General features: G+C 40.9%; 2 protein-coding genes across 4 annotated transcripts in view; both read left to right on the top strand.

Moving 5' to 3' along the window:
* The window catches only part of ZNF292 (zinc finger protein 292), a 30,987-nt gene extending 16,706 nt beyond the window's left edge, over positions 1-14,281 (top strand). For both annotated transcript variants that reach the window (XM_031552539.1, XM_010707652.2), the window contains 2 exons: positions 964-1,105; positions 2,711-14,281. In XM_031552539.1, the coding sequence (XP_031408399.1) occupies positions 964-1,105; positions 2,711-9,871 (7,303 nt within the window). In that variant the 3' untranslated portion in view covers positions 9,872-14,281. The remainder of the gene's footprint in view (positions 1-963; positions 1,106-2,710) is intronic.
* An 8,752-nt stretch (positions 14,282-23,033) lies between these two features.
* Positions 23,034-25,418, top strand: SMIM8 (small integral membrane protein 8). Of its 2 annotated transcripts, none has more exons than XM_003204358.3 (3): positions 23,034-23,137; positions 23,840-23,984; positions 25,064-25,418. In XM_003204358.3, the coding sequence occupies exons 2-3, from the start codon at positions 23,865-23,867 to the stop codon at positions 25,220-25,222; spliced, it is 279 nt and encodes a 92-aa protein (XP_003204406.1). In that variant the 5' UTR covers positions 23,034-23,137; positions 23,840-23,864; the 3' UTR covers positions 25,223-25,418. The 2 variants fall into 2 exon arrangements, with proteins under 2 accessions (XP_003204406.1, XP_019468654.1); XM_019613109.2 differs by lacking the exon at positions 23,034-23,137 and adding an exon at positions 23,219-23,484.
* The last annotated feature ends 2,077 nt before the right edge of the window (positions 25,419-27,495 follow it).

The raw sequence follows: 27,495 nt of genomic DNA, 5'->3' as shown, positions 1-27,495 counted from the left end.
TTTTAAGAAAGAAAAAGTATTTGATAAGATTAGCTTCAGTTATTGGAGTTTGAATGCTGCATTGTATGACAAAGTACTAACAAATGCTAGTAGCTGGTTACTCATTTTTCCTGACAGTAATCTTATGCTGTAGAAGCAAGGAATTTAATATCTGCAGGCAGGTAGTAAGGCTTATGATGAATTTAATGCATAAAAACTTTTCCCTTCTGTCTTTGTTTCATAAGACGCTTGTTTATTGTGATAAACTTCTAGAAGCTGGGGTGATCTTTCCTCTTGTAACCAAAGTAACTAGATAGATTAAAATACTTTTACTATTTTGGGTTTGCTATCACCAGTGTGGATTTGCTATGCTTCTGCACCTCATTTCTTGTACAGCAGCAGTAGAACATCTGTTAGTGGTGGATTTTGTGTTAACAGGTTCTGCTGAAGTTTTGCAGGTTGCACCATTCTGTAGGATACTCAGTACCGTAGGCTGTTTGTACCTAAGGACAACCTCTTATTTTGGAAACTTTTAGTATCAGAGATGAAGTAGTGAGTTAACATACTATTAGTGTTTGGGTTTGGGGCCTAATTTCTCATTAAAGCAAGTTAAATTCGTATTCATAAAGCAGCTCAAGAAAAATGTATGTACCACAGAGAAAAGTGATCTTCCTATAGCTATTAATAATTACTGAGAATGCAGAAGCATAATTTTTTTCAAAACCACATAATGAGCCCACAAATTATGTAATTTGTGGTATTACTGCTTTTATTCAGATCTCTTCTTCTCGAATTGAGTCATTGTGGTGGCTTTTAAAATTGGGTATTAATTACGTGGGTATACTAATAAAAGCTATAAGATGTGAGTAAATTCGTATTTTCATTTTCCCAAAGACAAAATGGAAACTGTTCTCAACTTTGCATTTCTTGTGATCAGATGAAATATTGTGTCGCTGGCCTTGAAACGTTGTTCTCTTGTTCTAGGGAACTGACTCTTTTCTGGAGTAAACTGCAGCAAAGGGTAGAGCCTTCTATTCAAGTGTATCTAGAGAGATGTCGTCAACTTTCTGTGTTAACTAAGACTGTTTATCACATTTTCTTCCTGATCAAAGTAATTAACTCAGAGGTAAGGATATTTCTGAAAGAATATTTTAATGCAATTTAAATGGAACTATAAGTATGAAAGGTATGAAAGTCTTTTAGGGACAAATCATAATTGGTTTTAGGAAATGATAACAACCTCTTTGTACAGGTGAACTGCAAATTGATTCATTTTAAATCATTGTCACACTCTGGTCATTTGAGAAAAAAAAAATGAGTTAAAAAAAAAAAAGATTGAAATGCCACAGCTGAGATGAAATAAAATGTAAAGGTGAAGTTACAGCCTTCTGCTATTGTATGTATTTACCAAATAAGGTATTTTCTGTTGCCAGGTGTTAATATTCCTCTTTATTATTTTCCGTATTTCAAATATTGTGGAAGATGTCATCTTGTGGATGACTGGAGGAAATAAAGGCTCTATATTAGTGTATAAGAATATTATGGAAATAAAGGAGGAGGAAAAAAAAAAAAACAAACAACCAAAAACATTTCAATCTGCCACAAAGAATGCAGTTTGTTTTGATAAATGAAGTACTTGCCCTTTGTGGACTTAGATGCACATCTCAGTTCATATGTCTCAGTTTCATGTAATTTTCCTAGTTTCCTATCAGCAGTTGCACTATTTAATGTTTATAGCCAAGTTTATCTCTTCCAAAAGCTTTTAGTTGGGTGAGATTTCTGTAATCCTTTGTATTCTAATTTCTTTTTTTCCTTTTGCATCCTTCTGGCCTGGCTAATCATGGGCTAATCACGATTTTTTCTGAAGGCCTGAACTAAATTGGAGTGGTAGGGGAAAATATTAAAAAGCATTCTGCTCCATGCCATACTGAATTTTCCTTAGTGAACTGTAGGCTGTTTCATTGGCGGCAGAAATTTGAAACCATAGAAATGCACTTGACTTTATTTTCATGTCTACAGTGGCCTCTCTATGCATCCTTGGCAGCAAAAGGATCTATAACATGAACATAAATGTGATTTACTTTTCTGGAGGGTGTAAGTGAGAAATTTACATGACTTTTGAAACACTGAAAATGATGGAATATTTTGTTCCATTTATTATATTTAGTTGGAATGAACCTTTGTATTCAATTATAATCAGTTGATTTTGAAGTGGAATAGTCTTCAAAAATAGAAACAAACCCTTATGCCTTAAGTGATTTCCAAATTTTATAGTTTTTTGATAATCATGTGCTTCTCCTATTGTAGCTGTAGCACTTCTTACATTTATTTTTACCTAGTGTTAACTCCATTGCTCCACAGAAGTTTATTTTAAAGAACTGTGACAAAACTGGCATGCTTTAATTTATGGAAAAGCCCCAGTACTGCTGTAATACAAACTGAACTCCTCTTTCATATAAGCTGAAAGTCACAAATATGGCAGAATGTACATTTAATATGTATTTTAATTGTGTCTAAGCTTTCAGTTTCTAGTAGCATGAAGACAAATCATGTAACTTAGCCTAGCATTTCAAGACTGTGCTTCTTAAAGAGTATATTATTAGATCCAAATGCATTTTCCTGACAGTTAGGATATTTGTTTTTTATGAAAAAATGAATATGATTTTTAAATTATTATTTATTATTTATTTTTATTTAGAGCTGATTTACTAAGATTAATCTTGCTTTACAGATTGATGGTGCTGGACTTGCAACCTGCATTGAACTGTGTGTGAAAGCCTTGCGCTTGGAATCCAGTGAAAATGCAGATGTCAAGATATCTATTTGCAAGACTATTTCCTGTTTGCTTCCAGATGATTTGGAGGTTAAACGTGCTTGTCAGTTGAGTGAATTTCTTCTTGAACCCACTGTGGATGCATACTATGCTGTTGAAATGCTCTATAATCAACCTGATCAAAAGTACGATGAAGAGAATCTTCCAATACCAAATTCATTGCGCTGTGAGCTCTTACTTGTACTGAAAACTCAGTGGCCTTTTGATCCAGAATTCTGGGACTGGAAAACTCTAAAGCGTCAGTGTCTGGCACTGATGGGAGAGGAAGCATCCATTGTGTCATCAATAGATGAACTCAATGATAGTGAAGTTTATGAGAAGGTTGAGGATTGCCAAGAAGAGACTAAAGAAACTTCCATGAATGGGTTTGCTGGCAGTTTTGATGAAGCTACAAGCCTTCTTAAAGGTATTAGAGATGAAAAGCAGAAAAAGAGAGAAATTAAAAAACTCAGAGAGAGAGGATTCATATCAGCTAGATTCCGGAACTGGCAAGCGTATATGCAGTACTGTGTGTTATGCGACAAGGAATTTCTAGGTCACAGAATAGTTAGGCATGCTCAAAAACATTATAAAGATGGAATTTACAGTTGTCCTATTTGTGCCCAAAATTTTAATTCTAAAGAAAACTTTGTTCCCCATGTAACTTTGCATGTTAAAAAATCCAGCAAAGAGAGACTGGCTGCTATGAAACCGCTGAGAAGATTAGGAAGACCTCCTAAAATAGCAGCTACCAACGAGAATCAGAAAACCAATTCTGTATCCAAACAGGAGCAACGACCCATTAAGAAGAACAGTCTCTATACAACAGACTTCATTGTATTTAATGATAATGATGGCTCTGATGATGAGAATGATGATAAAGATAAACCATATGTACCAGAGATAGTGCCAGTTCAAAAGCCACTACCTGTTAATGAATTCACTTGCCCTGTAACGTTTTGTAAAAAAGGCTTTAAGTATTTTAAAAATCTAATAGCACATGCAAAGGGGCATAAGGATAATGAAGAAGCTAAACGTTTTCTAGAAATGCAAAGCAAAAAAGTGATTTGTCAGTACTGTAGACGACATTTTGTAAGTGTTACTCACCTGAATGATCATTTACAAATGCACTGTGGCAGCAAGCCTTACATCTGCATACAGATGAAATGTAAGGCTGGTTTTAACAGTTATGCTGAGCTGCTAACTCACAGGAAGGAGCATCAAGTCTTCAGAGCAAAGTGTATGTTTCCTAAATGTGGGAGAGTGTTTTCTGAAGCCTATTTACTGTATGATCACGAAGCACAACACTATAATACCTATACCTGCAAATTCACAGGCTGTGGGAAAGTCTACCGTTCTCAGAACGAACTGGAAAAGCATCTTGAAGAACACAACAAGCAGCCTGAAAAAGTGCAACAGCCTGAAGGCCAGACTAATCAGTCTGGTCTTAGTCAACCTTCTAAAGCTAATGAAAGTACTGATGGAGTTGCTGTTAAAGAGGAATCAGCATCAGCTCCAGCTGACAACCAAAGTAGTTTTACTGAAGGAGAAAACTATGTCTGGAATGAAATCAAAGCAGAACCGGTAGGGAGTGAAAGTGTAAATACATCCCCAAGTATGCTGCAGCAAAGTGATTCCTTGCCTAATGCTGCTCCAGAAGAGGCTGCTGCAGGTTCAGTGAAGACGGAGGTAGCAATTCCAGTGAGCAGTGTTCAGATGCTTGCAGTTAACCAGAAGATCCGAGATAACTTTGTAAGAAGAGGTAAATTGGCTGCTACTACCAGTAAAGTAGATACCACTAAATCTGGAGCCCAGCAATTGTGCTCAACAGTTGATTCTTGTCTTCCAGTTTTCCAAGAAAGAAAGGAAGAGAATTGCCTCAATCAGTCTAAGAATGTTCAAAATATATCTGTGAGTTCGAACACACTAAAACCAGAAGCCCTTGAATCAAAAAGCTTAGAAGGGCAAGTAAACATTGTAAACACACTTAGCATGCAGAATCAGGCAGGGTACCGAAACAGTGTTCCCATTTCCAAACTTGAAATTGAAGACAGTATTAAAGCTGCAGCTAATCTATATAACCTACCTTTAAAAACTTTAGAAAGTATTACATTTATTCCATCACAGCCTAGCATAAATAATTCTTTAGTTCCAACTGTGTCACCAGCAGCACCAGTTCAGAAATTTAGTTGTCAGGTTGAGGGGTGTACTCGAACATATAACTCATCACAGAGCATTGGCAAACATATGAAGGCAGCACACCCTGATCAATATGCTACTTTTAAAATGCAACGTAAAAATAAGAAACCACGAAAATCCAGCAATTTACAAAACGTTGAAAACGATGAAAAGATTGTCTGTCTGATGCCATCTCAAGTGGGCAATCCCAGTGGTGCTGCTTTTACTGCACAGAACAAAACTAATTCGAATCCCACCTGTTCCAGTCAAGCGCAACACCTCTCAAGTACACTTTTCCCAACTCACTTAGAAAATTTGACCAATCCTGTGTTGCCTGTAGTGGAAAGTGTTATAAATCCAAGTTTGTCTACTCGTATTAAAAGTGAGCCTGAAAGTGTTTTATGTTCACAAATGGAAAATCTGTCTGGTGTAACCTTGCCTTCCCAGTTGGAAGATCTGGCAAAAAGAGTTATGCCTCTGAATATTGATGGCAGTTCAGATCCTTTTCTTCCTTTGCCTGCAGAGAATGGTCCAATGTCTCTTTTTCCTTCGCCATCAGAAAACGCCCCAAGCTCAGTCTTCTCACAACTGGAAAACAACACAAACAACTTTTCATCACAATTAGAGGGAAACAGCAATTCTGCTTTCCCAAAAGAGGAAACTATTGATCAATTGTTTCCTTCACGAGTGAATAATGAAAACAACTTCAGTGAAACCAGTTCTCAACATCCAACTTCAGAAAAAGTGAAAAAGGACCGTGCCCGGGTTCCAAATGGAAAAGAAAGGAAGCCAAAACATAACAAGCGGGCAAAATGGCCAGCAATAATTAGAGATGGTAAATTTATCTGTAGCAGGTGTTTCCGAGTTTTTACTAATCCTCGATCACTTGGTGGTCACTTATCTAAGAGGTCATATTGTAAGCCTCTTGAAGGATCAGAAATTTCTGCAGAAGCTCTGCAAGCTAATGGACAGTCTTTGCTTGCTAGTATGATTCTTTCCTCAAATTCATTAAGCTTGCAGCAACCCCAGGAGCCTACTTTCAATCCGGAATTATGCTTTAAAGATCCAGCATTCCTGCAATTGCTTGCATCTGAAAATCGTTCTACGGCCTTACTGCAGACCATGTTCCCACGGGCCAGTGTGCCTAACTTTAATACCAGTGGAAATGAGGAAGGAAATCAAATTATAAAACAAGCTTTGGAAACCGCAGGCATTTCAAGTACCTTTGATACCACGGAGGTACTTCCACATATAGTTACAACAAGTTGCGTCACTGGTACAACTCAAATAAATGCAGCTGTTCTTCCCAATTCAACCATGTCACCTCTATTGCAGACAGTCTGCAACCCAAGTACTCTGCTAACAGACCAAAACAGGACCCTCAATACCAAAATTCCTTCAGTAAACGAGTGCAAGAGTTTGCCTGTTTTTGCAACAGATGATTTAATGCTGAAGACAATTGAAAATGGCCTATGCTCTAGCTCATTTTCTAATTCTGCTGCAGCAGCACAAACCTTTGCAGGGAACGCTTCACGAGTTTCAGTTATAAGTACTCCCAATAATTCAGTATCAAATAACTCAAATAAGAAGGGAACCAGTGCTTCAAAGAGGAAGAGAAAAGCAACTACACCCTTAGTTGCACCAAACATAGCACAGAAAGTAGCAGTAAATAATATAACAACAGGACTTCTAGCCAAAAGCTCTGAAGGAAACATGGAAACACAGGGAGATAATTTTCAGTCCAACTTGGTAGCAAATTGTGATTCCCAAGCAGTGGCAGAAAATCTCACACAGAAACTCAATAATGCTGACAATCAGTTATTCGTGGCCAGTGTCAAAGAGAACTTCAGAACAAACCTTGAGACTCGTACAACATTAACAGTGAAAGCTGAAAATGGGGATTCCCAAATGATGGCTACAAATTCTTGTGTGCAGACCAATTCAGAGGAGCAGATTTCAGAAGACAATGTTATTCAGAACTTTGAAAAAACTCTTGAAATAATTAAAAGTGCCATGAATTCACAGATGCTTGAGGTGAAAACTGAGGTTCAGGATACTGGCACTGCTTCGGGACAGAATTTGCAAGTAAATAACACACAAACTTCTTCAGGAAATTCTTCAAGTAGTGTGCTGTTACCCGCTCACACACAGTTTGCAGTGCATTCAGGGAATGTCACTGCTGCAAAGACTAACTCTACTCAGTCTGAAACATCTCAAAAAGTTGATAATCAAATACTGGAAATTTTGGAGGGCTTACAAAAACTGAAACTCGAAAATGATTCATCCATTCAGGTCTCTGAGAGTGTTTGCCACTGTCCCCCAGCAGATACTCTAGCACCAGCAGTTCCCGTTGTACCAGTTGAAAACAAGCCCCTCGTCCAGATATCTTCAGAAACGATTATTCACTTTAGTGACAAAGTTAATAAGCCTTTTGTGTGTCAGAATCAAGGTTGCAACTATAGTGCAATGACAAAAGATGCATTGTTTAAACACTATGGCAAGGTTCATCAGTACACTGCAGAAATGATACTGGAAATTAAGAAACATCAGTTAAAGTACGCCCCATTCAAGTGTGTTGTTGCTAGTTGTCCAAAGACATTTACGCGAAACTCTAATCTCCGAGCACACTGCCAGCTTGTACATCATTTTACAACGGAAGAGATGGTAAAATTAAAAATCAAAAGGCCTTACGGCAGAAGGTCTCAAAATGAAATTGTAAACACAACTTCACAACCTGTTGAAATAAATTTGCAGACACTAATAACAGAAAACAAAACTGCACCTCCGTTGGACAAAGAAGGTCAGATAAAGGAAGCTCTAGAGCCTGTAAATGTCTTGGAAAAGTTACTACCTGAGAAAAATATTCCTGAAAAACTGGAAACGCCTCCCCAGGTGATTTCCGTTCCATTGGAGCAGCATAACGCAGACACTTTCGGTAACGCAGAGGCAAAAGTACACAAAGTTAGGAGGCACAGGAAAGAAAAAGATGAGAGAAAACGTCGGAAGCCCGTAACAAAACCTCTGGAGTTTCCAACCAGATACAGTCCTTACAGACCATATCGATGTGTCCACCAGGGCTGCTTCGCAGCATTTACAATTCAACAAAATCTAATTCTTCATTATCAGGCTGTGCACAAATCAGACCTTCCTGCCTTCTCTGCTGAAGTGGAGGAGGAGAGTGAGCCAGGTAAGGAGGAACGTGAGGAGACTGAAACTAAACCCACCATCAGAGAATTCAGGTGCGAGATGAGTGACTGCTCCCGAATATTCCAGGAGGTTCCTAGCTTGATACAGCATTACATGAAGCTTCATAACATGACCCCTGAGCAAATCAGAAACATGAAACCAGCTCCAGAGGCAGGAAGATTTTCTTGTGATCAGTCTCAATGTAAATCCTCATTTACAGTGTATTTCAACTACGTTACACATCTTGAGACAGATCATGGTGTTAAGATAAGGCCAAACAAGGTAGAAGATGATGGTGTATTCAAGTGTGATTGTGAGGGCTGTGACCGTATTTATGCTACTAGATCTAACCTCCTGAGGCATATTTTTAATAAACATAATGACAGGCATAAAGATCATCTCATAAGACCCAGAAGGCTGACACCAGGTCAGGAAAACATTTCAAGCAAAGCAAACCAGGAGAAACCAGTGAAGTCCAAACAGAGAGGACTGAAAAACAAATCAGGAAAGGAAAGTAGCAGGCTGCCGGAGAAAACAAAACGAAAGAAAAACGTTAACTTGGAAAACAAAAATTCAAAACCAATGCAAATTCAGGAAAATAAGGCTTATTCACTGAAACGTGGAAAGCACGTGTTTTCTATAAAAGCTAGAAATGAGGCATTATCTGAATGTACAAGCAGATTTGTTACTCAGTATCCATGTATGATAAAAGGATGTTCTTCTGTAGTTACAAGCGAAAGTAACATCATAAGACATTACAAATGCCACAAATTGTCCAAGGCCTTTACTTCACAACACAGAAATCTTCTCATTGTATCTAAAAAGCACTCTGTGCCAGAAGTAAAAGAAGTACCTTGTGAGCAAGAGGAGACTGACAAAGAAATTGATGTGGAAGGAACAGAACCAAGTTCGGTAGTAAGCAATAATGATTCAAGCACACCGACGTTACCGCAAAAAGAAACTGAGAAAGGTGAGAAGGATGAAGTGGATGAACTAACAGAACTCTTCATTACTAAACTGATTAACGAGGATTGTTCAAGTGCTGAAAATCAAGCAAAAATATCTTCCAGTGTAAATAATGACTCGCAGGAGACCAACTCCTGCCCCTCAGAGAAGCAAAAATCAAACAACTTAAAAAGAGCAAACAAAGAAAAAAATGTATCTCAGAATAAGAGAAGAAGAACTGAAAAAGCAGAGGAGGTGCTGCCTGCTGAAGTGAGTAACCTGCACAGGGAGGAAGAGACTGCAGTTGCTATTCAGACAGCCGAAGAGCAGCCTGCAGCTTTTGACTGGAGTTCATTTAAGCCTATGGGTTTTGAAGTTTCATTCCTCAAGTTCCTTGAAGAGTCTGCTGTGAAGCAAAAGAAAAGCACTGAAAGAGACCACCATAGCAGCGGAACCAAAAAAGGATCTCATTCAAACACACGAAAATCTAACGAGAAGACCTCCTTAGCAACAAGTAATAATGTCACTTGGTCATCTTCTGCAGCTGAAACCTTTGTACAGTTTGCCAATCCATCACAGCTTCAGAGCTGTGATAATGTAAAGATAGTTTTAGACAAGACTTTTAAAGACTGCACTGAGCGTGCGTTGAAGCAACTTCAGGAAATGAGACCTACCGTCAATTTGAGAAGACTTGATGAACACTGGGAAAATGATCCAGAAGTTACAGCTGCAAAAGAAAGAAAGGGTAATGAGAAGGGCAGTCAAAACTGAAACCCTAATGTGTGTAACCATTACCTGTAATAAAGTTTATTTTGAATAGGAAGCCATCACGCATGCTAGTAACTGTCGAGCTCTTTTATTTTGAGGTGGTTTAATCTAGAGAAAAACATGACGTTTGTCATGTAAATTTTCAGTTGTTTTTATCCCTATGGGACTTGAAGAACAGAATAATTGCTTCAGCTTTGTAAATACTTGATCAGAACCTCAACTTTCTATCAAATTGTCCTTTCCATGAACTAAATCTTTGTGAATTGTCTGTGATTGGTATCTTTCACCAGGTCACTGCTCATGTACAACAGTACTCTTTATTTGTAGATACATTTTTTTTTGTATATATTTATTATTGTAAATCATTTGCTGCCACCAGCAGTCTGTAAGTCTAAACTATTAAATGACACATTTATATTCAGAATTTTAATTGTAACTAAGTGATCAAGTTTTTAAAACTGTCCTTTAATCATTTTAAATTAAGACCTTTTGAACTAAAACTAGTTAAGTCTCCCATATCCAGTTTATTTTGCGTAAAGCATTTATTTACAGGAGAGGAGCTGGATAAGATCACACTTCATAGGTCCAACATACTGACACACTCATTTTTGTACATTTTAACATGCAGTATCTACGGATGATACTCACGTGTAGTTAACTCATAAATATAATAGTTTTCTTATAGCTACATTTTTTCATGGCTTTTAATTGGATACAAAGCATTTATGATTCCATAATAAAAAATGGAAATGTGAATAAAATAGTTTGCTACATCGGAGATTTAAAACAATATTTGGTATTAAAGAATCCATTGTGAATGTGATAGAAAATTAGTAGTGTGGAGCAGTGTATATATTTGAGGTGGTGATTTGTGAAGTAGCCCAGTATTGCCTTAAATAAAATCACATTTCATTTCTTGTTTTATACATGTGATCTTATAAAGGTTATTTTTGTTTCTGTAACTTAGATTGGTGTATAGTTTAATTTTTGTTAAAAAATCAAAAAATCCAAAAACAAACCTTCAGAAACCGTTTCTGTAAATAGTGGGTTTATAAAACAGATGGTTTATTTTGATAATACCAGTTTGGTATCTATCTATAAAACGCGTGAGTCCTTACCGTCAAAAACTGAATAAACAAAGGCACTTTCTGAAAGGGAAGTGAGATTGTGATCTTACAGATACGCTCAGTGGTTGTGCTCTCTTGATGGCACGGGCTCTCCCTGCACTCCTTTGCCCCTTGCTGACTGTTTGGCACCGCTTGTGCCACCTCTGTCTTTTCCACACTGGAAGGAGCCCCCAGAGCAGTGCCACGCGTAGCACTTGGCTTCGGGGCGCTTCCTCTGTATGCTGCTAACTGACATGGCGGGTGTCCGGTTTGTTGAGTAACCAAAAGAGCAAATGTGATAATGGGAGCTGTCGGTATCTAGGGATCTGTGGCATTGTTGTTGGTATGCGATTGTGCGCGGCTCAGATGGGACAAGCCAGCTGGATTGTGCGGTACCAAAAATTTCTCTTGGATTATTCTCATACTGGATGTGACCTACCTTCAGTAATATAAAATAGTCTTTATCTTCAGAGAGACTGGCTTGCATTTTTTTTTCTATAAATTTGTCTTGCCATGTAAAGCTTTGCATTAAATGCTTCACCTGATTGATTGTTTTTAAACCATTCACCTGGAATCTTTGATGGTTGACTTGAAGATCAATTCAGATGGCAGGCTTTTACAGCAAAACAAAGGGACTGGTTTCAAGAGTGATGATTTTGTATGAAAAAGCAAGAAGGCAGCAGCGTTTCAGCCTCGGAAATAGGTCTTCTTTTGCTCTCTGGTGCTAAGTTGTATGCCTTTTTACAAAGCATTTGCTTCCTTCTGTACAGGGTCCATTTGCTCATGTAAACTTCATCCCTGTTGAGTGATCAAACTCTACCAGGTTAGCAAATCAAAGGTACAATCTGAAAATGGTAAAAGCAGAATAGATGCTGTGTTTTCATAGAATTGTAGGGGTTGGAAAGGACCTCCAAGAGACCATTGAGTCCAACCTCCCTGCTAAACAAGGTTTCCTACAATAGGCTGCACAGGTGGGAATCTGGATATTTTCTCTAGGAGAGATCATAACTGCATGGTGCCGTGTGCGGGGGAGGGGACCACGTTGGGAGCTGCACTGGAGATCTGCTGTCCTCAGAAGTACCTGAGGGTAAGAGGATGCCCACAGACCCCTCGATTGTTCATTTTTGGAAGACCAGTTCATCACTTTTTGTGTTACGTAAATCAGTGTATCCAACAGAAACATTCCCAGTTACAGTTACTGCAGGATTTGTCCTTTTTAGACTGAGAATAGCATAAAACTGATTAGGCACATAATGTTACAGTAGGATGCCATTTCAGAAAAATAAAATGTAGTGCCATACACATCCAGGACATAAGTTCTAATTCTGATCTGAGTGTAGAATCTGAATTACTGAGAATGAAATTTTTAACATTCTATTATTGTCATCCCAATCAATTCACATTTTTTAGAACCAGTATAGTCATTGCCCCTCGTATCACGTTCCCTGTTAGATGGATACCGATGGCCTGTTCAACAGGTAAACCAGTGTGGTATTTTTCCTTTAAAACAAGTAAGATTTAAATAAGGGGCTGAAGGGAGGGTTCACTTTAAGATCTCATGGAGTGCAGAGGGTGTTGTAGTTTGGTAAAGCCACCTGCAGAAGTTCTCGATGAGACGCATTTCCTTGGTACTTGCATTTGGGTGTTTCACTACGAGCGATGTGTGATACCTTTGTACATGCTGTACTGACAACTCCTGCAGACCCACACCCCAGTCCTGCCCATAGGATGGGATTCGGGATGGTGGCACCTCTTCAACCCATGGGGTACCCCAGCAACATCCAGCCCCCCTCTCCCCACATTCTTCCTCCCTCTCTCTCCCCATTACCTGGGGCCTTGCAGCTCCTGCTTCCCCTCTGCTGGGCCCAGTTTGGCTCTGGCTGGTGCCTCAGTATGGAGGGGTGACAGGGTACAGGAGGTGAGGGACGAGGGGAAAGCCATCTGCAGACAGGGAAGTACTTATCTTCCATGATGTTTTTTTTCCAACTTCATCTCTCAGAAGGTGAGATTACCTGGGTTTTAAAGGACACTAGGATTTACATAAGCTTTGGATCTTTTTAATGTTTGCAGAGATGTTTTAAAATACGAATGAGGTAAATATTTTTGTATGAATGTGCACTGAGCTATTATGGTATTTTTCCATTACAGTTGAGGGCTCAGGTCAGCTTTGTAGCAGCTACTGTGTGTTTAAGGAAGCAGTACTTTTAGCCTTCAAAAATGAAAAAACAGCATTTGAATTGAAAACTTTGGCATTTTGTCTGTACAGGTGATGTAGAAGTCGAATACATTTTAAAAATCCCACTGACTTTTAGTTTAGGACTTGAGGTCTACAAACTCAACGTGAGCCAAAAATGGAAGCATGAACGACTAAGGAGATGGAGGGGTGAGTGATGTGGGCTGGAGGAGGAAGGGGCATACAGGTGGGAAAAGGCTGGGACGAACCAGGCTGAGAGCAAATGCTGGACAAAGAGCGAGGGTGCCAAAAGCAGACAGGTTTCTGTTTTCTCATTAAGTAAAATCTGGCACAGCTGCCATCTGTGATGCTTGTTTCCTTTTTGTTAGCTCTGCTAAATGCAGATTATGGTTAGCAATGCAGCTAATGATGTAAAACCACCTGGCTGTTTGCTGCCAGTGAGTCAGGGCTCACGGAGACGGTCCAGAATACTTTCCTGGTATATTTTCCATATGAAGTACTGGTTGAATCGAAACCGAAATGTCCTTTGATATGGGAAATTATGAAATGGGAAATTATCATTTCAGGACTGTTCAGGATAGGAATTCAGAACATTTCAGGATAGGAATTAGTGAGAAATAAAACCTTGCGTAAGTACTCCAAAACTACTTTTTCATTGATGTGCTGCTGTCTCAGATCTGTCTTCAACAATTATGAAATAGTCCTTATGGAAACACTGTTTTTGCCTTGATAGTGTTGCCATTGTCTTAAGAAACAATACCTTAGGGTATGAAAGGAACAAGTTAATGCTCATTTTCTTACCAAAACTGACACAGAGCTGATGGGCAATAGTTTTCCTTCATGCAGTTCTTGATGGGTATTATGTAGTAGCTGTGAAGGCTTCTAGTTGCATTTCTATCCCAAGCCATTCTGTGTATGTGGAGCTTTAACAGAAAATATTGGGAGTTTTGTAAAGCACATTGTCTCGACACACACACTGGTGCAGCACCGTGCGAGATGTAACACTAACTGGCCACAAGCCGGTATTGGAGGCTGCTGTCACTAAGTGCAGCAGCAGATGGGTATTTGTGTTTCTTATGCAATTAAATTTATTGTAGAAATAAAGGAGAAAGGGAAAAAAAAAAAAAGACCAACTCACACAAGCTTGAAAATCACAGTCAAAATTTTTTTCAAGATTAATTCCGTGACTGCCACCCCAGTACTCATAATAGTGATGCTTTGTGACCTCAGCTGGGGTACTGGGAATGAAAAAATAGTTAACATGCTTTTGGTACCATTTTCTCCTCTTCTACCCCGGCACAAACAATGAAATCAGTTCAGCATTCAAGCAGTTCTGCTCTTTGCAGGCAGCCCTTTCTCTAAAGAGCGTGTTTTCCTCAGATTCAGCACTGACATCGGTTCTTTGATCACAGCAAAGGAAGGAGAATATTTCCCTGAAGTAAGTCTTTATAGGCATTGGTTTCTGATATCTCAGAGCTTTAAGTTCAACAGAATACAAATGTCTATCCCCTTCCTGTTAGCCTGTGTTGCATCCGTAATGAAGAGCAGCAATGCATAGCCTTCAGGAGATGTTTACGTTGTTAGTACAAGAGGTATTCCACAAACAGCTATGTGAGCTGGTCTGCATCACCATGGGCTTGGCGAGGTGTGTTTGCCTCTTATTGTTTTTTGGCTTTTGAAATGTTTCATATTAGGCTGCTGCAATGGGTCTGGGACTATCCAGCTCATTTGGAGTGGCTGTTGTGTGCCAGCCCTTCTGGTTACTGTCTCAACACGTATCAGATCTACCTACTTGGCAAATGCTGTCAATCCCTTTACTGTTCAGTGTCTTCATTCCAGGTTCTTCCAGCTCTGGATACAAAAAGCCTCTTTTTGCTTGTACCAAAGCAATTCTGTGTAATTTCCAAATGCAGCTGTTTGAACAATTGTTTCAGTCTGATTTATCATAAACATTTGTGTATATATTAAAACTTCATGGAATTTTCATGCCTCTACACCTTTTGTTTCAACACGAACGGATCTAGATAATGCTGAATATGACATACATCATGAATTACAAGTAATGGGGGGAGGGAACTAACAGAGGGACAGTTCTTCCTTGGTAACTGTAACTGTAAGGACTGATGAGAGCAGAGCGTGTAACAAGAAGGTGTTCTCTGACCTTGCAGGTCAGTGGGGTGCGTTTTTCATTTCCCCCCTGTACATTCAGCAGCGGGGACGGGGAGCTGTTGTGGGCTGATTCTGCAGCTGCTGCTCTCTTGTGACCACAGATTCCAGATTTGTGGCCAACACTTGCTGAACCTTGAAGTTTTTTGATGTACCTCTTCAGGGGACGCTTCATGGAGCATTTGCAAGTGAGACAACTCAGTTCACTTAAATGTAATACAACGCACAGGCATGAAGTTGCCACCAGAAAATAGAGGAAAATCAACTTCTTGGTGGTTTTGGAAATATAGCTGTCAACAATATTAAGACATGGTCTGACTTTACGTTTCACGAGATGTGGTACTTTGAAGTTCTATACTGTTTCACTGGAGTTATCATTTAAGAAGTGCTCTAAACTTTATTCCAAACATTTTATATTTTTTTTTACAATTTCTTTTCCACATAAGCATTCCCCAGGTGCTTTTTGGTGAAGGTTTTCTCAAGGTGCCATTGGCAGCCAGACTCCTCAAAGGTAAACGAGGACCTAAGATGGCACTGAGAGCAAATGCATTCTCACCTTCCCAACCAGGCCCACCTCCCAGTTCGATGTGGATCCTGGAGGACACCAAGCTCTTTTATTTGCAAGAGTGAAAAGTACATCTGTTCCCAGGGGACAGAATAGGTGGGAAATGTGAGATTGGAAATTTGAGGAGTTTTCACATCTGTATGTTTGATCTTAATGTCCTCATCTGATCTACTGATCTGCAGGCTCTGCTTAGCAAGAAAGAAAATGTACCTGTTGTAGCAGCAGTTAGTACTGGTGAATGAGTCTGAGTGCCAGCAGTAACCAGGCCACTGCATTACCAAGCTCAGCACAGATAGGAAACCACTTTTGCTGTCCCTTGAGCTCACTGCTCATAATGACCTCTGCCTATGGCCAGGGTTCTACTATAAAACAAGGTTATTTGCTCCAGCATCGATACCATCAGAGCTGGTGACATTCTCAAGGAGCTGAGGTAGGCCATAGGAATGAATGTATCCCTGATTTACCTTGGGAAGGATGTTGACAAAAGGTATTCTCAGAAATTGTTCCACAACCACTCCTTTATGCTGCAGGTAAAAAGAACTAGCAGAGGAATATCAGTTGGCTGATATTCTATCAGTTGTATAGTCTTAAATATATTTGGCTCAATGCTGAGAAACTTAGAACGATCTCTATCCACAAGCCCCAGGGGTCGCAGAGCTTGTTTCATGGTGGTGTTGTTCTACCATGAGCACAGGTCTCGCACAGGTAATGCCCTTCTTCCTCCTCCTCTCGTGAATCACTTTTCCCCTGGATGTGACTTGGACACCCCTTGCCACCAACACACATCCTGTGGTGAGACACAAGCAACCAGAAGACCTTTGGCATCCCGTGTTCCCCTCAGTTATAGAAGTGACTTGCATTGCTCCCTGAACCCTACATACATACTCTGCTGAGCAATCTGAATGCTCCATTAACTCTGGGTCATGGAATGACATTTAATGGGTAAAGTGTTTGAGTAATGCCACTGTTGCTGAACACATCAAATATGAGTTAACTTCATTGTTGTTGAACATATAAAACAATTATATCTGTCCTTCAATGAGGTCTACAGAAGGTTGGGTAATGTGCATGGAATAATGCATCCATCTAGATTTCAATTAGTCTGCTAATTTAATTACTTTAAAAGCAGAAAACCTGTCTTTGCACAGAGGAAAATGGGGGAAAAAGGTAAGAAAATGTAAGAAAGAAAAAAAACCCTACTCAGAAGAAGTGGGGAAAGTGTACAAAGAGTTATGGGCACAAAGGGGCTAGACAGCTTGGAGCAAGTAGGCAAAAGTGCTGTGTTACTGGAAATAGAGATGGAAGGGTGAGAAAGAGCAGAAAGAATGTGTGCCTGGGAACTGTGGGTCTGTGGCTTCTGCACAGGGAAACAGAACTAGCCTTGCAGGCTGAGATGAAAAATCACTTTTTTTTCTGATATTAACATTGCTAATCAAGGGTTTTTGTTATACCTCTCCTGTTATACTTAACCTTTTCTTTTCTTGACAGGGAAAGATCCATAATCAGTGTCAAATGAGGCAGAGAACAGGAACAGAGAATCACAGAACTTAATAAAAGCATGATCTCAGGACTTTTCTTTTAAAACACCAAGGATCAGCTCAGTGCTTTGAGAAAAGGAAGAAAAAAGCACAGGCACAAAGGTTTCTGTAAATAAACAAATAATAAAACTTAACTTTAAATCTTCATTTTGTAATTGCATTTTCCCCTTATTTTGTTTGCTGATATAAGGAAGTGTTTCACTGTTGCTGATGCTCTGTGCTTGTTTCATGGAATTCCCACATCTTCCCTCCTACCTAGCAGCAGTGTAAAGTCCACAGGCTGAGAAGCACAGGGTCTACTTCATTCTCTGACCGTAAGAATGCTTTGTCATGCTGACAGCTCTCCCTGACAGATTTTTGTCCAGCTTGTTCTTAAGTTTATGGAAGCTCCACTGCCACCCCTGCATAACACATCTATCCCAATGCTGTCCTGCAGAAGAAGAGGCAGCAAGAAACCCCGCAGAAACACAGAAGCATGGTCTAGCTCCATTCAAAGTCACCTCACCAAGCTGGATACACACCAGCTCTCACTTAAGCACTGGCAATAGGAGCTGAACTGCTGCCAGAAGTCATTCACCTTGCAGTGCCTTTGCTTCTGGATCAACAGTCAGAGTGCCATTGCGAGTGGATTTCCAGGCCCTTGTGTAAGAGCCAACAAGTGAATGCAGAGAGGTCAGAAAAATTAACTTTGTTCACATAAACTGTTTCTTATAAAATGAATAAAGGGGTGTGTTGTATTGCTACATATTGCTTTTTAAGGCACTTTGGAAACCAGCTGAATAAGGCGTATAATTCTGATAAGCCCTGACAAAGACAGCCCCGTTGCTCTGCGGTCTGGTCACGCTTGCTTGGACCACTGCTTGTTGCAGTGAAGAAGACTTCGTGCTCCTCAGACTGATGCAAGCACAGGTTTCCCAACCCAGTTAATCATTAGATGCTTCCACTGGAAGTGGAGGCCCCTGGACAACACATGTAAAGGTACTGGCTATAACTTGCTTTTCTCCCACTGATCAACAAAGAGTGATCTCCAGACTCTTTGCATTGAATTTCATTGATGTGAACTCTTCGTTAACACGTAATGAGACATGGAGCCTTCCCCTGAAAACACCATTAACCTAGGCAGAGAAATCCATGCTGTGGAGGAGGAGATGTCCATGAGGTGAGGCTTATCCCACATCACCCAGGACACCAGGACCAGAGCTAAGAAAAGCCCAGTCCATTGCCTTCATTTTCCATGTCTTATTTATTTATTTTAGCCACTCACTAGAAAAGAGAAGACTAGACAGGAGATGGTTCATCTGGCTGGTTTGGGATTACGCCTGACTTTGTGTGGCTTGAGACAAATCCCTTTCTTTTCTGGGCTTCAGTCCCTTAGCAGCCAAACATCCATTTCTTAGAAAATATCACACACAGACTACATCTTCAGTCAGTTTTCATAACCTTAAGCATGCTTGGTGTTCTTTTTTACAGCTAGTAGAAGCTTGTTTTGTATTTGGGAAAACCACAACCACCACTTAACAGCCCAGCAGCTGCTGGGTGTGATGCTTTGCCAGCTGCTAATTGCTGTGGTCTGTTCTCCACAGCAGATGAATGTTTTTTGAGAGAGGGCAGACACAGTTTACTGTTTTCTTTGTTATTTTGTTAAATTATATAATTTAAAAAAATTAATCTCAGAGGAATCTAAAATGACTTAAGAAAATTGTGGTGTCTCTATGCAACCAACACAACTGTGGCAGCGTTTTCTATCAACTTCATGCCAAACAGATCTCTCATCTCTCCCATGCTCTCCCATGCAGACAAAAACTCCCTCTGCAGCAAATGATCTTCAGCCATAATAAGCGTCACAGCTTCATTCAGGCTACTATTGTAAGGTTTTTGACAAATCTTATAAAAATGAATTGACAAAATCAAAAGATTTCCACCTGAACAAGCAGTAGAAACAAAGTCAGTAATCAATGGCTACCCTGAAGTTCGTACCTCTTTGGTAATTACCAGCAAGGCAACGAGAGCAAGATTATGTCTGTGTTTTGTTCTGGCAGATGGGAGGCTTCCGTGAGGCTGTTATCAAGCCTAACATTAGAAAAACAACCTCTCATTTGTATTTTATGACAAGAAACTCTAACTTACCTGTGTAGCAGTGAGTGATTACAGCTGGCCCCCCCGTTTTCTAGTTGCATTAGCAATCAGCAGTTCATTTCCAAGAAAGGGAGTTGCTGCTTGAAGCCTTGAAAATGGAAACTGCTCGTCTCCTAGGTAATATAAACTAAATGATGAAACCTGATCATCCCTTCTGGCACACCATTCAGACCAGAACTGAACATGCCTGGTATCATCGGAAAGATACGAGGAAACTAATGCATTTGTTTAAAATCACAAGGCTTTATCTGCGTCCTCTGAGTGTTCATCCGTACCCACTGACAATACATCAATAACCACTAAAAGCACAAGCTGCACACCCTGTGCTTTCACCTTGGCAGAGCTGTGGGCAGTGACCAGCAATGCCTGTGAGACAGGGGCAGGGCCAGTGCCTGCAAGGCAAGAAGTAGCATGACTGTGCCAGTCCTGTGTGAACACATGCACGTACCGCGTATCCATGCAGAGCTTGCCTTTCATATGTGATTCCTGCATGAATTCACCAAAGAATCCAGCTAGCTTCCCATTTCAGATGCTCCATAATTACCAGCTTTTGTCTCATCAAACTCATGCTCTTCAGTTATTAACTTCACTGCTTCACCAAAATAGCGAAAGAGGCCTTTGGAAAATACTGTGCCCTCTTGTTAGTGTGGAGTCTGCATTTATTTATTTTTCATTCTGTCTATGTGAAAAACTTCTAATTGCTGTACAGAATGGTGGTAACCTTTCAGAGGTCATACAGATGTCCTAAGAACTTTGAATGCCACCATGTCTGCTCTTTGACAGAAAGCCCACAGTTTTATTTTAATGATTAAGCAATTGAATAAATGTGTATGTCCTGTCCTAGTGCATCTTAACGAATGTCAGTTCTTTGATCTATTCTACTTGGTCATTTTTATCTGGGATGTGGCTATATTTCTCAATCACATTACTAATAGGAACAGAAAGCCCAAATTCACTGCGTCAGGAGAGGGTCAGGTGGGGGTTAGGGAAAAGTTCTTCAGCAGAGGGAGATGGGCATGGCACAGGCTGCCCAAGGCAGTGGGCACAGTCCCAAGCTAATGGAGTTCAAGAAGCATTTGGCCAACACTGTCAGACACAGGGTTTGAGTTTTGATGATCTTGCGTGGAGCAGGGAGTTGGACTCTATGATCCTCGTGTGTCCTTTCCATGTTGGGATACACTGTGATTCTACAATTCTTATACAATTGTAGGGGTAAAAAATTGTAGGGGTAAAAAAAAATCTGAAAAAATCCCCAGCAGCCCATTTGTCCTATTAGTCAGAACTGAATGGTTATTATCAAACTGGTTAAATGTCAAAGCTGTTTTTCTTTACTTTCCTTGTTTCCTCTGTCAGTTATATCTCTATCCAACCTCGTACCCAAGTATTAGGCACTGGCTCTTCCCGCTGCATTTTGGTATGTGGTGGTGTTTGTAAGAGACAAAGTGTAGGAAGTCTGAAGAGCTCACAGCCCGCACAGCCAGAGCCCCTCACCATGCATTCTTTCTGTCAGACCTCTGAAGTTCCTACCTCTGGAGCCTTCCCAGGATCTGTGCTCCCCGACTCCAAAATGAAAGGTGCCTATATCAGAGCAAGCTATGTACAATAGGGAAAACCCAGCGCTGCAGACACTTCTCTGCTCTTTCTTTACAGGAGAAACTGGCTTTTGCCTTCCAAAGAGGATGCCCCATGTTTTTGTATCATTGTGTTCCCAACCGGAAACAGTTTGCACACTCATTAATGAAAGTACCACCAAGGTATATTTTCTCTTCCACAATGGATTCAGACAAAAAAAAAAAAAGACTTGATCAGTATTTGCAGAATAACAATTGCTTTAATCTGGGCTGCAGAGCATGGCTGGGTGATTTTTCTGTCTCTTCAAGACAAAGCTGTTGGCCATCATTTTAAAAGGCATGTACATAATGCTATGAAATACAAAAGACTTGCTTTAACAGATTTTCTTTTTTAACACATTTACTGCCTTATAACTACTTTGGTTCATCAGCGGTAGGTTCCTGACAACTGCTGCTGTCTGAAAACTGTCCTCTTTCAACGAGAGGATGTGAATGAGCGCTAGCAGCTGAAAAGTGGCATAAGGACTCTTGAGACCTTCACGAGTCGAGCAGCAAACACACAGGCAGCTCTCAGCGGCACCTCTGCCTCGCTGGAGACCTGTTTATTTCTTCTTCTGCATTTATTTCCTCAACATGGCCATTCTGCTCCACATACAAAAAGATTGTCTTTTGCGATCTGTAACCGTGTGCACCTAAAATAAGGGTAAGCTTATCGGTAGCTCGAGGCGTCCTATCCTCATTCTGAAGACAGCTCGAAGCCCTCCCTTTGTGCGGCGCTTGAAATAAGCGGGAGCTGTGAGGTGAATCAGCAAAGATGGGGCGGCACGCCGCTGTTGCCGGCGCTGCATTAGGTTGGCTGTCGCATGCCAACCGCGTCTGCGGGTTACGCTATCAGATTTGTTCTGTTCTCCGCCGAGACTCTTCGGCGGCTCGGACTACGAGGGGACGTGAGTCCCTCGAGAAGCAGGAGCTGCTATTAGGTTCTGAATGGTCACAGCGTACAGCACGATACTGAATGCGGAATCCCAAAGGAATTCGTTTAAAAGGAAAATAAAGCTCGGTAACAGCCCTAGGCTTCGAAAAGGAAGATTTGTGTGTGTGTGTGTTTACTCTTCAGGAGAGATACTCGGATAATAAGATGAGGGCTGGCTTGTAAAGACTCAGAGATACCGGAGATGTTTACAGTTCTGTCCTTTAAAGAACACCATCTATAAAAAGATTCCAGACAACTTTATAAGCGCTGATGGACTGAGATATTCAACATCCTTTTGGCTCAGACACCAACAGAATATCGACACAGTGAGTAAATCAGGCACTTCCCACAGTCAGGAAGCTGAACTGGAAACAGCGCGCAGCCCCAGCTTTTCTTCACTGATCTGGATCATGGCGAGTGATCAGCAGCCTAACAGCATTTACCACCGTCCTGATGGCAAAGCGGCTGCATTCTCAGGCAGGCACGTTCTGGTATAAACCCATCCTATCACCACCTGGAAAATGTCACTGTCACGCAGGCTGGCCCTGCGGCAAGAGCTTTATCTGCGTGGCTGCGGTCAGCGAATGAGACGAACGATTGGGAAGAGGTGCGAGTGCTGATGAGGGAGGACGCTCCTCCAGTGCGGCGATGTAAACATTTCCCGTCCCCGTGTGGAAGGCGTCAGTGACTCGGGAGACAAATGCAGATGTCTCCTGCACTAAAACCGGGTATAACCACTTTCAATTACACAAGCACCCAAACAAACGAAAGCAGCAACCCACACTCAGAAGTAGCTTTTTTCCCCTACTCAATGGTACACAGAATCAGCTGTGCAGCATACGCCGCCACAACAATAGCTCCGCGACGAGCAGATGGCGTCCCAGCCCTCCCCCGGAGGCTCCTCCTCCTTACCCCCCCCGCTCCGGCGGCCTCCGGCCACGAGGGGGCGCCATCGCTGAGGTCCGCCCCGCCCCTCCTCTTTCCCCTCCCCCAGGGGTCAGGCCCCGTCAGCGGCAGGGGGTGAGTAGCCGCGGGGGAGGGGGGGGAGAGGGGGAGAGTGCGCGCGCGTGGTGTGGCGGCCGTTGGTCGCGAGCGCTAACGGTCGCTCTCCGCTGTGAGGGGAGCGGCTGAGGCAGCGCTCCCGGGCCTCGCTCCTTGCGGGGTTTCTCTCGGAAGCCTGTCGCAGCCGAAAGGCCTCTCTCGTGTGCTGCATCCCTGTAGCGCCCTGTGCCTGCTGGGCTGCATTAGAGCTCCTGGTCGCCGTAGCTCAAGTGTCCTTCGTCATCCCTTGTGTGTGAAAATGAGACTAGAGCCTTCGGGTGTGGTGGTGACCACACGACTAAGGGAAGAAGGCTGTTCCGTCACGTGTAAGGTTAAAAAAAAAAAAAGAGTGTGTGCTGACGGCTTCTTGTGGCAGAGTTTTTCTCAGGTAGTGGTCTGTAGGTAGCGAAAGCATTACCCTAAAAAATAAAAATACATAAATAAAAATACAGGCCTGTTACAGGTAGAAATACATTTGCAATATGAGCATCTCAAACAGTGTGTTTTAGGACGCAAAATTTGAAAGTTAATCAGATTTGATTGCAAGTCAGTGTGCTTTGGCTGGAAGTAACACCCAGTCAGTCGGTAGTGCATGCACTAACTGAAGGCTATGCTGAGTGCATGTTCTGTGAATGTACTTCTTTTAGTTCATTTCATATATATATTTAATTCTGTTCTTAGGAAGTATTCATCATCATCAGTTGAAATGTCTTCCAGCAAAACTCCGAATGAAAATGAAACGCCCAAAGAGAGAAATCCAGGACTGAGGGCTGTCCGGACAACCAGTCTGTTCCGAGCTGTAAACCCAGAGCTTTTCATTAAACCCGTAAGAGGCTCTTGCTGAGAGAAAATAGATATGTTTAGTTTGCTTTAAAACAATAATTGCAATTTGGTGTGCATTATCTTACCTGTTTCTTGTTACACAAACCCTGTAACATAACCAAAAATATTTCTGCTTTTTTTTTATTCTGGTTGTCACGAGCCCAGAGCTTAGCATTGTTTATTACAACTTTCATTTCACTATTACATTGTCTGATTATTTTGTACCAAGTCACTTCCAGAGAGAAATTTGTGATTACTTGTAATTTGACAGGTTAAGTAATAGGAGTTCTCTTTCATATTTGAAATGGTCCAAATCATAAAATGCAAGCCTAACACTCAGAATGCATTATAAAAATACCTCAAAAGTTAATATAAAAGTATTATAAAAAGAGGCAATATTTACCTATTTCTCGTGTGAAGTGTTTTGGATTTTTTTTAAATGTAATGAAAGATGGTGATGTGCAGAGTACTTTAGAAAGGCTTTTAAAGGGATAGCAATGTGTTTTAAATGTATTGGCCAATATTCTTTGCTGCAGCATTTGCTTTTGTAATTAAGTTGATGATACTCTGCCTTTATTTACACTTGCGGAATCCAGTGGTGTCAGTAAGACAAGATGAAACCTTGTGGACATAATAAAGGTAGCTTTTGTGGTGATGATAAGTGATCTTTTTTAGGGAAATACAATGAATGCCACTTGGCAGGAGCAGAGCACACTGTTTCAGCGGAATATCCAGATAATTTCCATTTGAAACTTGTAGTAGTAACCTTCAATATTTGGCTATGGCCAGTTCATCACGCTCAAGCAGCATTTGCGACCTGCGAAAGACAGAGGCCAATGCCTCTGGAAATTGAAACGCCTTCTTCTTAGAGAGAATTATTTTTGCTTCCTGAAAATCATGTCTCCTTCTTGCTGTTTATCAGACTCACTTAGGTCAGCCTAAAGGAAGGCAATGGCGAGTTCTTCTGATATCGCAATAGTTCACTCTTCACTTTGTAAGCTAAGATTGAAGAACGTAATGTTTGTGATGGATGGAGAATATTTTGACTAAAAATGCATACTGTTGTTTTTTTTTTTTTGTCAGAACAAACCTGTGATGGCATTTGGACTCGTAACAATTACCCTCTGCGTGGCCTACCTTGGTTATTTGCATGCTACAGTAGAGAATAAAAAGGATCTCTATGAAGCGGTTGACAGTGAGGGGTCCAGATATATGAGGAGAAAAACTTCCAAGTGGGACTGATGACATAAGGAAGAAAATAAGCAAATCAGCCACAGAACTCAAGGCTGAAAACTACTGTTTTTCCTCTGTCTGTTAAAATCATGGTTAAGTCTTTCTTGTGCCTTTTAATCCAGTATAAATTTCATTATAAAATACCATGGCTGTACAAATAAATTGTAATTAAGATACATACAAACATAAAATTGATTTTAAGGATTGTTGTCTGTGATCTCTATAGTATGTCTAGACTGGTAAATGCCTCAGAAACGCGTGTGGTTCAACTCATTTTCCTCTTTGCTTTCACTAAGTGAAAACAGGGAATTTTTAAAGTGGAGTACATAATGCATTGTGTGTAAAGAAAATGTTGGTCTTTCGATCTTTTGAAAGTTGATTATTACAGGTTTGCAAGTAAAAGTAATTTTAAGGTGAGAATATCTGATGAAGATCATTATCAGATGGTGCCCTGTGGGCGTGGCTGGAGGGAGGTAGCTGTGACATTTCCTTGGCGCAGGGGGTGGGCCCACACAAGCCTTCCAGCTTCACTTTGCTTTGAGCAAGCTGTGCAGGTGGGTACTTCCCTGTTCCAGCACCGAGGCCTCACCCTGTGCTTCTCCAGCTGTGTCTGTGTCTGGCACTTCTGGCAGACTAGAATGTGTGGTGGGTGCTGCATACCAGTCCGGGGCCTATTTCTACCTCAGACCCTTGCTACTGATCTGGTTGCATTTTTTTTCCCATTCAGCTCTGCATATTTACACTGTCTTCAAGGGAACCCAAGAAGTTGAGACACCTCCTTGCTAACCTCCTCCTGGCCAAGGTGGCTTCAGTTGTGCCAAGGAAGAAAGGACACGTGAATGGCATCTGCTTTGCTACTCTGGGAGTTACTTCTGGGACAAAAAATATTGAAGATAGCAAAAAGGTGACGGACTACCTTGAGGGATAGCAGAATCACTATAGAATTTCTCTGTATCTCCATCTAAATCCTTTCTTCTGAACCTGTGATTTTTCTCCTGTCCTGTTTTGTAATTGTCTGTATGCTAAATTCGGCTGGACTTTGGTTAATTGCCTCCTTTATGAGAGGGGAAATGAGCAATAGAAAAGTATTAGAAAGCCTTTAAAATGTATTCCCCTCTGGGAGCCTACGGCAAGGGCCTAGAGCTAATCCAAAAGATGCAGGTAAGGAGAGGGCTTGCTTTCCGGTTAGTGAAAGAATTTCTAGGTAAATTGAATATCGGAGCCATCAGATGCTCTGCGTATCCTGTAGAACATGTTTTCTTTTTTAGTAGGAGGTGAAGGGTCATTAGAGTTAGTCTTGCAAGAAGGGCTACACAGGATGCTAGCCATTAATGTGTGAGTCTTGTCTTAACTAAATGATTACAGGATGCCACAAAAAAACAGCTTTTCTGTAAGCTTTTAAAATACACACTTTGATCCTTCTACATGCAGATGATTCAAAGTGAGGAAGTCCATTCTGTCCCATTTTCACATATTTGGGAAAAATATGGGATTTGAGTTCTTAAATTTTGACCTACATTTTGTGGAGCGAGTATCGATCTGGAAGTTATGGGGGAAGGGAAGTGAAGAAGGGTGTGAGGCTGATGGTACTCAGACTGGAGGAGTAAATGTTGAGACTTGTTCCTATTTTTAAGTATCTTCTCCACATTTATTTGCGTATAAGTGACTTCCTTAATGCTACCAAAAATGATACATAATTAGGAGATAAAGCAGTGCAAATGCAGAGAGGAATGTACCCAATTAACGGTCACTATAGTATCAATACTGGCCTTTGCCATTTTAGTTACCTGATTCATACACGTAATGACGTGTGAATTGGGATTTAAGCAAAAAAAATACACCCAAGGAGAACTACATTAGTAGTAAAATTTGTTCACACTGAAAGCAGTGTTCCCTTTGTGCACCTGGAGGATAAGCAAACAGCACCGAGACAGTCTCTTTTGCCCTGTTTCCCTCAATCTCATTTTCAGTACGGTAATAAATATTTACAGTGGCTGATAGCTGACTTGACAGGAACTGAGTCAGAATGATTTTCCATGCAGAGGCTTTTTCAGCACCTTGCCTGTCCCATATCTTCAGTGCTGGCTTTCCCATCTTTACCAATAGCAGCAACAAAATGCTGTGATTCAGACATCTGAAGCAGCAGCTATTGTTCTGCTCCTAAAATCTCCTCCGAGTACACGGTTTGAATGGCAATTGTTGACATCCAGCAACAAAAAGCTGCACTACAAAGCCAAAGCCTGCTGTGCTGCTGCAGAACTATTACCAGGCAAGCTCTGTGA

This window comes from Meleagris gallopavo, chromosome 2 (genome assembly GCF_000146605.3).
Source record: "Meleagris gallopavo isolate NT-WF06-2002-E0010 breed Aviagen turkey brand Nicholas breeding stock chromosome 2, Turkey_5.1, whole genome shotgun sequence".
Classification (NCBI taxonomy): domain Eukaryota; kingdom Metazoa; phylum Chordata; class Aves; order Galliformes; family Phasianidae; genus Meleagris; species Meleagris gallopavo.
This window is presented reverse-complemented; position numbering and strand designations above follow the sequence as displayed.

What these genes read in the sequence shown, in the direction of transcription:
- SMIM8 (XM_003204358.3), top strand. Translation starts at nt 23,865, where the DNA reads ATGTCTTCCAGCAAAACTCCGAATGAAAATGAAACGCCCAAAGAGAGA. An exon ending in CAGAGCTTTTCATTAAACCC is followed by an intron (nt 23,985 to 25,063) that starts GTAAGAGGCTCT and finishes TTTTTTTGTCAG; the next exon opens with AACAAACCTGTGATGGCATT.